Source organism: Narcine bancroftii, chromosome 12, assembly GCF_036971445.1.
Source record: "Narcine bancroftii isolate sNarBan1 chromosome 12, sNarBan1.hap1, whole genome shotgun sequence".
NCBI classification, from domain to species: domain Eukaryota; kingdom Metazoa; phylum Chordata; class Chondrichthyes; order Torpediniformes; family Narcinidae; genus Narcine; species Narcine bancroftii.
In genome coordinates, this window is record NC_091480.1 from 25377192 (window position 1) to 25391845 (window position 14654).

Consider the following 14654-nt stretch of genomic DNA (forward strand, 5'->3'; position numbering starts at 1 on the left):
GCCACAGATAACACCAAATGAACACCAACCTCAATCCAGTTTAAGAAACCATATAATCCAACAAAAAAATGGTAATTTAATTTGAAATAATTTCTCCAAAACCAACCTAACTTTTTCCCAAAATGGTTGTACCTCATCACAAGACCATATTTTTCAATTTCTCTGGAGTCAAATATAACTGATGCAAAAAATTATAATTAACCGAACCATATCTTACATTAGTCAATTTAGTTACCCCTTCATGACACATAACCTCCCAATCTTCTTGAGATATTGCATAGGTTAAATCACTTTCCCATTTATTTCTAGATTTCTCCAAATTCGGTTTTTCCATATTTTCCTGTAACAATCGATACATATCTGAAATAAAACTTCTCTTTGGTATAAAGGAAATCAAAGATTCAAATTTTGTTAACTTAGGTAGACTCATCTCTTTACCATAATTATCCCTTATCAAAGATCTGAGTTGGTAAGACACAAATAAAGGATTTACCGATATATCAAATTTATCCCTCAATTGATTATAAGAAAGAAACTGGCCTTCAAAACAGTCCTGAATCATTTTTATACCCTGAGAATCAAAGGGAAAACTCTGGAGCCAGCCATCTCGAATTGCTGTGGTGGCTGGCCATCAAGACATGTCTGGGATAGACCTACCAGCCCCCATTTCTTGGTTGATACAGGGGCTGAGATCGGCATGCTTCCCCTTCGGGGCGTGACACACCTAACAGAAAACCCGGGCCATCACTGAAAGCTGCAAACTGCAGTACTATCCAGACATTTGGCACGCATAGAGTCCCGCTTCAGTTCAGCGACACCAAGTTCATATGGATGTTCACATTGGCTGCAGTCGCACAACCACTAATAAGAGCCGATTTCCTTAGAGCTCATGGTCTGCTGGTTGATCTAGACTCCTAGAGGGATGAAGGCTTGTTCTTAACAACACTTTCCAGACCTTCCCCCTAGGTGAGGAGAATGAATTCGCCAGGTTGTTGGCGGAATTCCCCGCAATAATTACGCCGCAATTCACCTCAGCGATGCTGAAACAAGGGGTGCAGCACCACATATCAATCAAAGGGCCACTGCTGCATGCAGAGCTTGCAGGCTCCCTCCAGATAAACTTCATCTGCCCAAAGAAGAGTTTGAAAGGATGGAGGACACAGGTATTGTACAATAGTCTGATAGCTCCTGGGCCTCCCCCTTCCACATGGTATCCAAGGCCTCAGGTGGATGGAGACCCTCTGGTGATTATCGCAGGTTGAACAAGGTTATCGGACTGGATTGCTACCTGAAACTGCATTTATAGGACTTCACTCCCCACCTGCAGGGAGACCACATTTTTCCCCAAGGTGAACCTAGTCCAGGGGTATCATCAGATTCCAGTCCACCCACATGACATTCCAAAAACGGCTATTATTACATCCTTTGGCCTTTTTGAATTATTTTATCTGCAAATATTGCTTTTAGACATCTGTATGAGTATTCTATGGATATGATTAGATAATTAAAGCTGCAAAAATAATTACCGTAAGTGATTTCAACTCTGACAATTCCACAATCTGGTTTGATTAAAATCAAAATTCACCTCACGTGGTCCAAAATGCCTGCAATTCAACGTTTTCCGTTTTTTTTAAATTGTCTTTCAGAGTAAATGATGGAGGAGTTAGAACAGAGAAAACAGATAGAATGAGATGAAAGTTATTAAAATGTTGGTGTAGCTATACATAGCAATAGGCCCTGAAGTGGCAAATAAATCATTTTAGTTTAAACAATTGACATGGAAACTTACATACACCCCACCAATGAGAAAAGACAAACTGAAAGAAAAATGAGTCGATGACAGTCCTGACTATTCATTCCCCAAAATAAGATGTACTGTACAGTCAGTCTCCAATGTAAATAATTCATGCCATTCATAAAAGTGAAACAAGAATACACATTTTAGTGCAAAGTTTCCAGAGCATTAATCTGATTTTGCTGTCCTCAAGTTACATGACATCATAAAATGAGTGTGGTTAAGACAGACGCACACCAGCCTTGGCAGGGAGTGCAGACCATTACACCCTACAAAGTCAAGGCGAACACTACCCAATGAGCGGAACACGATGCCCGCTTTGAGAAGAACCAAATAGTGCCTACTAGAATCCCTGAAGAGGCCAAGGACCCGGTGATATGTCTCCAAAGGTGACATCAGAATATCATTGAAGAGGGTGAACCCACCCTGACAGCATACTTGGCAGGGGACTGGAAATCTGCGCCAACCAATTAACTGAAGTGTTCAGATATTTTCAACCTCTCATTGAGGCATTCAGAGGTTCCCACCAGATATTTTCAACCTCTCATTGAGGCAGTCAGAGGTTCCCACCAGCTTCAAAAGGACATCATCATCCAGGCACCCAAGAAGAGTCATGTGGGCTACCTCAATGGCTACTGCCCTGTAGCACTAACTTCTACTGAAGTTGAGTCATGGCCAGAATTAACATGTACTCAAGTAAAGATCTGGACCCAATGTAATTTGCCTTTCATCAGTCACTACAACAATGCAATATTGCTGGCTCCCCAGATCACCTAAAAAAAAAAGCATTTCAAAAATACGACTTCTCTTCACAAACTACAGCTCGCCCTTCAATACCATTATTCCCTCAGAGTTGGTCAAGAAGCTACAAACTATAAGCCTTTATACCCCACTCTGCAATTGGATCCTTGTCTTTCTCATCAGATGAATACAATCAGTACAAATTGGATAGAATGTCTCCTCCTCACTGATTATCAACACAGGGGGACCCAAGGATGCACGCTTAGCCCACTTCTCTACTCATTATATACCCATGATTATGTGGCCAGGCACAATTCCAATGCCATCTACAATGACACCATACTGGTCAGCAGAAACACAAACGGCAATGAGGAAGTGCACAGGAAGGAGATAGATCAGGTTGTTGAATGGTGTAATGACAACATCCTTGTGCTCAACAGCTACAAAACCAAGGAGATGATTGTGGACTTCTAGAGGAAAGCCAGGAAATACAATCCAGTCCTCAATGAGGGCTCAGTAGTGGAGAAGCTCAAATTCCTGGATGTCAAAATCTCTGAGGATCTGTCCTGGAGCCAGCGGCTATACTTTGTGAGGTGTCTGAAAAGATTTGGTATGTCACCAAAGACTCTATTAAACTTCTATAGGTGTACCATGGAGAGCATTCTGGCTGGTTGCATCACTGACTGGTATGGAGCTGCCAACTCTCAGGATAAGAATAAACTCCAGAGGGCCGTTAACTCAGCCTGCAACATCACAGGCAACAGACTTCACTCCATTGACGACATCTACATAAGGTGGCATCTTAAAAAAGCAGCCTCTATCCTCAGACCTCCACCACCCAGGCCATGCCCTCTTCACTCCGCTCCCATCAGGGAAAATGTACAGGAGTCCAAAGACGTGCACTCAACAGCACAAGGACAGTTTCTTCCCTGCTGCCATCATATTCCTGAATAATTAATGAACCAAAGACAATGCATTACTTTGCAGGCAACATTATTGCTATTTTTTTTAATAGTAATGTTGTAAGATGGTTATAATATGAACGTTTGCACTGTGACGCTGGCACAAAACATCACATTTCATGACTTGTTCATGACAATAAATCTGGATTCTGATTCTTTTATTGTTATGTCCAAGAACAGGTCATATATTTCAATTTATATGCCAGATTTAATTAACAGCTAATAATGCAAAAATATCTACTCAGAGATTATCTGATTGATTTAATGGAAAAGGGAGAAACAAGTTCTACATTTAAATAAGATTGACTTCAACACATTAAATCCAATTCTATTCCTGAGCAATGTTACCTGGGCAAACTCTTGATTGCACGGAGATTTGTAATAAGGAAAATGATCGTAATTGGCAATGTGAGAGAGAAGGGGAAAAAATATAAATCCTAGTTCAGGAGATGCAAAGAATTATAACAATAATAAGAATTTTTGAAAAGTACAAGAAATAGCAAAAGTAACATCAGTTATTTTACAATTATATTTGGAAAGGGCAGTATTGATAGTGTAGCAGTAAACGCAATACTGTTCTTCTTTGGCTTGGCTTCGCGGACGAAGATTTATGGAGGGGGTAAAAAGTCCACGTCAGCTGCAGGCTCGTTTGTGGCTGACAAGTCCGATGCGGGACAGGCAGACACGATTGCAGCGGTTGCAGGGGAAAATTGGTGGGTTGGGGTTGGGTGTTGGGTTTTTCCTCCTTTGCCTTTTGTCAGTGAGGTGGGCTCTGCGGTCTTCTTCAAAGGAGGTTGCTGCCCGCCAAACTGTGAGGCGCCAAGATGCACGGTTTGAGGCGATATCAGCCCACTGGCGGTGGTCAATGTGGCAGGCACCAAGAGATTTCTTTAGGCAGTCCTTGTACCTTTTCTTTGGTGCACTGTTACAGCATCAGTAACATGCGGTTTGAATCCGGCACTGTCTGTAAGGAATTTGTATGTTCTCTCCATGTTTACGTGTGTTTGCTCCTAGCCTTCAAAAATCTACCAGGCTAGGTGGGGTTTGTACGTTAATGTACAAGCACATGGGCTGGAAAAGTCTGTTACAATTCTGGGTCTAAATTTAACATTTTTTAAAAACATTAGAGAAGAATGAAACTCTTGAGGATGGATAATGGTGAAACAATAAAATACAGAAGAAACAGACATTGATTTTTTTTTTAAACTAAGTCAGTGTTTAGAGTGGAATAGGGCAGCATGTGAGCATATCAAGTAGAAATAAATCAAGAACAAGGGTTCAAAACATGCAGGTCAATTTAATAGAAAAGGGAAATTATGGCAACAAATACTGTACTGCAGATTTGCCACCTTTTAACAGTTTTATCCAGAAATAATGGGTTGACAATTATTGATAGGTCAGGCAAAAATTTTCTCAATTGCAAACCATTTGGTTCGATTGAACATAGCAAGGGTTCTTCTGGGGATAGCAAGATGGAACACCACTTTGTCTCTTGCCCCAAATCCACCTTTTGCTGCTAAACCAATTTCCAAACCACATCAGGAATTTAAGAGCAAGATATAGAAAGGTGGAAATTACAAAACCCAAGCCCTACACCTATTGTTGGGTACTGTCATCTGTAGTCAAGGAATGATCTTAAAAATGATCAGTTGCCCAGAGAAAGCAACCATAGATTTAGAATGGCAAGATCAATGCTGATGACCTGAACTCTGAGTAGAATGGGTCTGTCAATAGATAGCATTTAAAGAGACATCCAGAAAATCCCTCAGGCAATATGGTAAAGTTAAAGGAATTCAAAACTTCATTTGGCAATTGGCTTCTCATATCATAGGGAATAATTGTCCCATGCTTCCCCAGTTCAAACATCCGTGATCAATGGACAAAGTAAAATGGTTGCAGATCTGATTGCAGATACTTATCCACATCAGTTCACTCACTTAAATTTGTTTCTGAAGTTTATCTTCAATATTGCTAATGAGAACTGCCCAAATGAGAGACATTTTAAAGTCACCAGATAAATGTCAATCCACATTTCAACATTTGGTTTGTATGGCATCTATATCACAAGTGGAAATACCTCTTGCCATTTCCACTCATAGCATAAATGCTATACAAATCAAATCCTGCATTATTTGCACAAGTTTCAAGTGTTATGCAGATTCCTTATGTACAGAATTTTAAAAAAACCAAATCTCGAGTGAACAACATATCCTTTATATTGTTCCACTATTTCTATCTCTTCTTTACCAACTCCAGTCCCACCCCACTCTTCACCTCCTCTGTCCAATACCGTATCATCTCATGGCTTCTCTCTAGCTCCCCCCTCCCCGATATTCTTGACATCTCCTTTTGCGACTTCAATGTTGATAAAATCTCCTGATCCGAAACACTGACTGACCATTTAGCACCACGGATACTGCCCAACCTGACAAGTCCATTCAAATTCTCTTTATTCATCCTTTCTGCATTTTCTTACTAGAGAATGTTACCCTCTGAGCAACTGTTGAATTCATCACACTGTTTCAATCAGCCTCTCTGAATCCAATCAATTCTTGCTGATCAATCAAACAAAATCACATTGTTTTGGAGCAATTGGTATAAAATTATACCATGCTATAATTTTGTTGTTTCTGCATCTGCAGGCTCTTATTAAACCTGACTTACCAAGTCATGCCAATAAATTAAACAGTACTATTTCCCATTTCTTTTGAGGTTAGGAACATAAATTTGCATTTTTTTTTTGCCTTTCTTAGTGGAGCTTGGATTTTATATTCATTTGGTAGAACAGATATTTCTGATAAAGGTCAAATGAGAAGGTTTGTTATTGAGCTCAAGTTAAAAAGTTAACTTCAATTGGAGGTGTACGTTTCAAGAGCTTGAAGGGCAATAGTAGCATTGGAATAATGAGTTTCTTGTGATTTTTTTTTAAAAGTACAGTGCAACCAGCTTACGTGTAATATTACTGGAGGCATTTGGATTTATTAACATCACATACAACCCTGAGATTCTTTTTTTCCTGTGTGCCCAGCAGAATTACCATTAATTGGTAGTAAAAAAAATCTGTAGACAGTGTAAACAAACAAAGAACATGTAAACATAATGAATGTAAACAAACTGACTATGCAATACAGAGGGAACAAAAGCAAATCAATAAAGTGGACAAATAAGAGTCCTTAAATGAGTCTCTGATTGCAATATGCTGCCAGCTTTACTCGGAAAACTTTGTTAATGAATTACTAAAGGGAAACAATCACAACAGCATGTTGTCTGTTGAGAGCAGCAAGCTGTTTAACTGTTCAAAACAAAGATATTGTCCCTATTGATAAAATTAAAGAGTAGAGCAAGCCTGATTGGCAGCAGCCAAGCCAGGCCCACCGCCAAACTTAAGAGTTATCAATACCACCATGGCAATTCTAGAATGGACTTGCATTAGAGCACTCGTTTCAATGCATCACTAATCAGGATTGTGTAAAGTGGAGCCACTGGATATTATATCAAAAGAACTAGAAAGGAGGACGAGGGAAAAGCTCCAATCAGAACAAGAGTACAATGAAGGCTTGTTTTAGTTTGAATTATTCACAATAACCGAAATAAAAAGCACAGCAATAAACACAGTTCATGGAACGTCATAAACCAGCCATTCTCATTGTGGGGCCATACATCCCCTTTAGGGCCACAACACATTTCAGGAGGTCAGATTTATTGTCAGAGGACATACATGACATCACACAATGCTGAGATACCTTTTTCCTGCAAGCATGACAGAATTACCACTAATTGGTAGTGAAAAAAATAAACTGTACACAGTGCAAAACATGTAAACAAGCACTGTAAACAACCTAGTGCAATACAGAGAGAAGAATAAAATCAATAAAAGTGGACAAGTAAGAGTCCTTAAATGAGTCCCTGATTGAGTTTGTCATTGAGGATGGTGGAGGGGTAGCAGCAGTTCCTGAACCTGGTGGTACGTCTTGTGGCACCTAGACCTCTTTCCTGATGGCAGCAGTGAGAACAGAGCTTGTGCTGGGTGGTGAGGGTCTTTGATGATTGCTGCTGCTTTCCAACTGCAGAGCTAGAAATCTTAAATTTTTTAAAAATGTTTTAAATATAGTCAGTAGGAGAGACAAGCAAAAGAGACTAACTAAACTTAACTGGTTTACAGGGAAAGGGGCCAATAATCTTTGTGCATTGTCTTAAGAGGGCCATAGCCAAATCAAGGTTGAGAATGGCTGTCATAAACCATCAACTAAATTTTGTCCAACCCAATGGACTACACTCCATAATAATTGTCCAACACAATTTTGAAGGAGAAAATAAGGCAATTAACACAGGAATAAAAAAATCAAAGCATCTGTCACAAGGAGAAATTATTCTGCATGCACAACAGGGTTTGTATTTTGAAACTTACAGTTCATCAGAGATAAGGAGGTATTCGTAAGAATTACTTAGAGGAAAATGGAGAGAAATTAAATGATGTCATCAATGGACATTTCATCCCAACAAGATATATCCAAGAGAATAAGAAAGATTAGCCAAACCTCACTCCAACTCCAGATGAAACCCCTATCACAGGCAGGAAGGAGTCTGACAAGTTGAAGAGCAGAAGAGAGATGGAGAGACAAATGGCTTGCAGCCAGGACCACAGCCTGAAGGAGCAGGTTATAGTCTTTCAGAAGGAGTGCAGAGCTCACCTTCCAGTCTGCATCACAGTACTGAGGTGGAGATAGTACAAAGCTTCAAATTCCCACAAGTAAATATCTTCAGTGATTTAACCTGGTTTACCCTGTGGATAGAGGGGAACCACCTCCTCCACTTCTTTAAAGGCCTGAAGAACTTCAGAATGTCACCCGGATACCTTAACAACTTTGACATATTACCCATTGAAAGCCTCCTTCGGTGGTACAGGAACTGCTTCACCCAAGACCAGAAGAAACGGAGGAGGGTTGTGAACGTGGTTCTAGCCACCACACATACACCTCTCACTCCTTCAACGCCATATGTGCCTCCCATTGGCTTGGAAAAGCAGCCTACATATTAAAAGACTCACTCTATACCAACCACAGAAGATTCACAAGTGTGTGCTCAGACATCATCAAATTCAAGGACAGTTTCTTTCCTACTGTTATCAGACTCCTGAATGGAATGCCTGAATAGAAATGACATTGCCTTTGATCTTACCAATTGGTCTCTCTTTGTAACTACTTTTCTAAAATGTTTTTTTTAATTATTGTTCAATGGATGAGGTGTCTACTTGCAAAATAAACTTAGTACATGTGACGATAAATTTGCATGAGAAAGTCTTTAATCTTATCAAGTTCAAGTCTATTCAGAAGGATCAGTGAGGTTCTAATTCAAGTCTGAGACAGAGAACATGAGATGATGCTAGTTCAATTGTCATACACACAAGTATAATACATAGATGCACCAAATTCTTACTTGCTATAGCAACACACAGATCATTACAGAGAAGGGTGATACTTTTTCGATGTCTTGTGAATTCACAATAAGATCAGCACAAAGATGTCAATGTGCAGAATTCAGTAGTCCTGTTTTTTTTCCCCAAGAAAGGAAGCTATATGATAATCAATGGTGATCAACGATCAATGCTGTCACGCCTTCAAGGATTGTGTCTTTTAATTTACTGCTCTGTCAGTCGTAATCAACTTTTGTACAAGATTGGAGAGGCAGCCCGAGATGAGTAAAATTTTGCTCAGGTTTAAAAGAAAAATCCATATCTGATCACAGCCAATTCAAGCACAACAGTTGATTCTGTCAGATTCAGGATGCCAGGCATTGGCTCAGCTCACTGGGGAATTCATAACTTTGCTTCTACTTTAATTGTGTTGAATGAACTTAACTAGGAATGCATTCTTGATCTATTACAACAAATCTTTGCACATTTTCAAGTCAGTGAAAACATTTGTTCCAGTTCCTAATGCCTAACCCTACATTCATCAGTGGAAGTTAAAGATCCATTTAATGTTTTAGTTTACTTCTATATCAAGTGTTAATTTCAGATAAACCTGAACACAATAAGTTAGATGATTAACAGAAACCAACTGCTTGTTGAAGGCCTGGTGTTTTTTTTTCCAAAAAAAATTGGCAAACACACGGAGTTCTGTGCCGAACATGTTAATACCCACGCTTGACAGACCAGATCACAGGTTTGCAGGCTCCAGGAGAGAAGCAGACCCCATTTCGGGTACCAGAGTGGGAGAACACCATTGAGGAAGTGGGGTTGGAGACCACAGCATCAGTCGGGTTAGGGACTCGGCATCACTCCAGGCTGCGGTTGATGAAATCAGGGACTTGGACCGGGAATCACGGGGATGCCAAAGGCTTTGATTTTGGGGGTCCGGAGCACCTCGTAGCCCGCCTACACCTGGGATTGTCTGATCTCAGGAGCTAAGCCTGGTCAGTACTGTGGGGGAACACCAGGTGCTGGAGGTTTCTGTGAGGGCCACTGGACAAAGTGGCGACTCTGCCTGCCTGGCGGTGGGGCAAAAGTTGAAGAATTTCATGTAGGTCACATTCTAAATGCAGCGTTGCGTGACACTAATGGAGCATCGGAGTTAGCAGGGTGCCAGGACACTCCAGGGACCCTCTTTTGCTTCCCCCCCCCCCCCGGGACCCTCTTGTGCACCCCCCCGGGACCCTCTTGTGCACCCCCCGGGACCCTCTTGTGCACCCCCCCGGGACCCTCTTGTGCACCCCCCCGGGACCCTCTTGTGCACCCCCCCGGGACCCTCTTGTGCACCCCCCCGGGACCCTCTTGTGCACCCCCCCGGGACCCTCTTGTGCACCCCCCCGGGACCCTCTTGTGCACCCCCCCGGGACCCTCTTGTGCACCCCCCCGGGACCCTCTTGTGCACCCCCCCGGGACCCTCTTGTGCACCCCCCCGGGACCCTCTTGTGCACCCCCCCGGGACCCTCTTGTGCACCCCCCCGGGACCCTCTTGTGCACCCCCCCGGGACCCTCTTGTGCACCCCCCCGGGACCCTCTTGTGCACCCCCCCGGGACCCTCTTGTGCACCCCCCGGGACCCTCTTGTGCACCCCCCCGGGACCCTCTTGTGCACCCCCCCCGGGACCCTCTTGTGCACCCCCCCCCGGGACCCTCTTGTGCACCCCCCCCCGGGACCCTCTTGTGCACCCCCCCCGGGACCCTCTTGTGCACCCCCCCGGGACCCTCTTGTGCACCCCCCCGGGACCCTCTTGTGCACCCCCCGGGACCCTCTTGTGCACCCCCCCGGGACCCTCTTGTGCACCCCCCCCGGGACCCTCTTGTGCACCCCCCCGGGACCCTCTTGTGCACCCCCCCGGGACCCTCTTGTGCACCCCCCGGGACCTTCTTTTGCTTCCCCCTCCTCCGGGACCCTCTTTTGCATCCCCCCAAGAAAAGACCATGGGGTTTGATCGCCAGTCGGTGCCTCGCCTCTTGCCCCCTCACCTGCGTTCTTGCCCTTTGCTGCGGACTCGGATCCGGCTCCACTCCCATTGCCTGTCGCTCGCACGTGGCGAGCTTCCTCCTGCCCGCTTCACGTTGCCTTTTCCTCTCTTTGGGCATCTCGGGGGCCAACAATAACACTTATTTTAACTCATCTCCTGAAAGAGACAGCAGCGGTTTCCTTCCGGCCCGCACTCCGCCACAGCGACCGGCGAGCCGTCCACGTGGGTCTCAAACCCCACACCCCCTCGTCCCGCCCTCTTCCACCGGATTGGACGCAGGGACTCCGGCGGACGCGCCTCTCATTGGAGCGCGTCCCTGTCCCTCACAGGCCGGTGGCTCCGTCACGCCGGGAAGGAGGGCGGACGGCGCCTGCGCCCGGCCGTGGGGGTCCTGTGGGAAGGAAGGGTTGTACTCATTAGTTTCCCTTCTTTGATTCAAGTCCAGGGGGCAGCAAGATCTTGTAAGATGTAGGCTGAGGTTACTGAGTTTGATGAAACTTACATTCACTTTACTAAAACAAGGGATCAAAAAAGGGGATTTAGCCATGAACCTGAATCATCATCTTTCTCCAAATGCCAAAGGGAGTCAAAGCAGGCAGGAGAGTCTGAAATGGAAAGGCAGGCTATTTTAAGGGAACATTCATGCTTTTTAAAAAAAACTGGAGTTAGGGGTAAGCTAGATTTCCACTCTTGTGAAATTCATGAGTTTTAAAATAACCAAAGTTATTTTAAACCAAACTAAGGTCAGTATTTTTTTATTGTGCATAAGTAAATGTTCAATTCCACATCATACGATGACGAATGGAAAACTTTCAAGGGATTGGATTAGGGTAACTGGATGTTTGATGGCGAGGCAGGCCTTGTGTCTGTGCCTAGTGATGCAAGGTGAATATTTGCTCTGATATGCTGTTCCACATTGGGTTTTTTTTTTGATTATCTCACAAATGCTCCAAAGTCCCTTGCTACTTAGACTATCTGGAGTTAAATTAGACAGCCTGCAGATGGTGGGGTTGAGTGCAATACACGCACCTATGGATACTGTGTGATCCGCTGAGCTTCTCCAGGACATTTGTGTATATCAAATATTCCATCCACCTTGCCATCTCAGTTTGAACCAGATTGTCTGCAATCTCAGAAGCTGACCACGATGAAAAACTATTTCCATTACAGTGTATTGGGGAATAACAACTATTTTTGAAATGTACAGCAATAACAAGTAGAATGCTTTATTTCAGAATTGAAGCTTCCAGACTGTGAAACAAATGTACAAGCTCATCAGAACTGTTGTCTGTAACTTTTTGAAATATTCATCCCCATCACCAATGTCCTTGTTGATTTCCAGTCCTACGTAAACTCCCAATTCAAATTCTACTCTTTAGATCACTCCATAAATTTATCTCTGTATCCTCCCACAATTTAAGCATCTAGAGTATAGGGAGAGATTGGACAGATTAGGTCTTTATTCTTTGGAGCGTAGAAGGTTGAGAGGGGATTTGATAGAAGTATTTAAGATTATGAAAGGGATACACAGTGGATGTGGATAGACTATTTCCGTTAAGAGGAGGAAAGATTAAAACAAGAGGACATGAGTTAAGAATTAAGGGGCAGAGGTTTAGAGGTAACATGAGGGGGAACTTCTTTACTCAGAGAGTGGAATGAGCTTCCGGGAGAAATAGTGGCGGCGGAGTCAATTGTATTATTTAAGAAAAGGTTGGACAGGATGAAAGGTTGGAAAGGTTGGATATGGATGAGAAGAAGATGGAGGGTTATGGGCATTGTGCAATGAGGTGGGACTAGAAAGGGGTGTTTGGTTCGGTGCAGACTAGAAGGGCCTAATGGCCTGTTTCCGTGCTGTAATTGTTATGTTTATGTTTATATTATTATATTTTTTGAATTTCATCTCATTCTGTTGCCTTGTTTGTCCTTGCGTTGCCTTTAGTCTCTTGCTCGAGCAGCAGTGTGCTAAACTGTTTTGCGTCTCCACAATTTCCTTCTGTGCTATCTGGTATGGCTGTAGATTCTTGACATCCATTTGTAGAGTTTGTAAGTACACATGAGTTCTAAGATGCTAATAATAAAGTGTGTTATCTTTAATCAAAGGCTCCTTGCAGGTTCTCTGGTATATTTTGTAAAATTTACAGCAGCTGGGAGAGTAGTTGGTCAAATATATAACATTTCTTTGTGACAGAGGCCATTCAATCCATTGACTCTGATGCTGGCTGTCATCTTACTGTATTTATTATGTTTCCCCAAACACAAACAATTTTTCTTTTTACTGACTTTGATTCTTTATCAACCCATCCTTGACACTAGTCTCGAATATGTTCCCAGTGCGCGTAACACCTGCTATCAAGAAACATCACAAGTCAAGTATTGAGAAAGGATGTTGGATTATTTGGGGGGGGGGGGGGGGAGGAGGAGTTTGGTCCAGCGAGTGTAGACACATGCATGAGACAGTGTGTCATGCTTATTAGCATTCTACTTGTTATTGCTGTGTTCAAAGTGACTACATTTCAAAAATAGTTAATTTGCTGCAAACCACATTGTACTTAATAGTAAGAATTGTAATCACTTTCATAATTATGGAATGATCAAAGCACATTAATTAATAGCATCACCATCCTGTTTTATCTGATTATCTGTGAAGAAATGTCAAGATTTTTTTGATGACCAAGGCATGAATTTGAACGTTGTCATCATATAAATTCAAAATCTGAACAGCAGATGTTTCCCTAACAAAATAAATGCTATTTAACTGGTACATTGATTAGAGTATGTGGCACAGTTTGCACAGCCTAAATTCAATCCAGACCGAGGTTGCTCTCCAAGTGGAAAATTGCAAATTTTGGTTTACATCCACATACCCAAGTATGTGCGAATAGCTGTGCCGAGTGGTCATCCAAGTTACCCCAAATTTAAATGTACGTGTTAGGAGAATTGAGAGAAATTGTTGATCTGAGAGAGAATGAATGGGGATTGGGAACATTGGGCTGAATAGCATCCTTCCATGTGGTCAAGAAAAAAAATAACTGATCATTTCAGGAAGGGGTAAAGAGGAATATGTAGCAAGGATATTTGCAGTGGTTTTTTTGAATTTTGGAGGCAAATAACTGCTTCTTCACTGGGCTAAACTCTTTCTTTGGCTTGGCTTTGTGGACGAAGATTTCTTCTTTCTTCTTTGGCTTGGCTTCGCGGACGAAGATTTATGGAGGGGGTAAAAAGTCCACGTCAGCTGCAGGCTCGTTTGTGGCTGACAAGTCCGATGCGGGACAGGCAGACACGGTTGCAGCGGTTGCAGGGGAAAATTGGTTGGTTGGGGTTGGGTGTTGGGTTTTTCCTCCTTTGTCTTTTGTCAGTGAGGTGGGCTCTGCGGTCTTCTTCAAAGGAGGTTGCTGCCCGCCAAACTGTGAGGCGCCAAGATGCACGGTTTGAGGCGTTATCAGCCCACTGGCGGTGGTCAATGTGGCAGGCACCAAGAGATTTCTTTAGGCAGTCCTTGTACCTTTTCTTTGGTGCACCTCTGTCACGGTGGCCAGTGGAGAGCTCGCCATATAACACGATCTTGGGAAGGCGATGGTCCTCCATTCTGGAGACGTGACCCATCCAGCGCAGCTGGATCTTCAGCAGCGTGGACTCGATGCTGTCGACCTCTGCCATCTCGAGTACTTCGACGTTAGGGATGAAAGCGCTCCAATGGATGTTGAGGAT

General features: G+C 43.1%; 1 protein-coding gene across 1 annotated transcript in view; it reads right to left on the reverse strand.

Annotated features, from left to right (window-relative positions):
• The window catches only part of LOC138747075 (uncharacterized protein C7orf50 homolog), a 250789-nt gene extending 239581 nt beyond the window's left edge, over positions 1-11208 (reverse strand). Inside the window, exon 1 of the mRNA XM_069905998.1 lies at positions 10948-11208. Within this exon, the coding sequence (XP_069762099.1) occupies positions 10948-11064 (117 nt within the window). The 5' untranslated portion in view covers positions 11065-11208. The remainder of the gene's footprint in view (positions 1-10947) is intronic.
• Positions 11209-14654: the final 3446 nt, after the last annotated feature.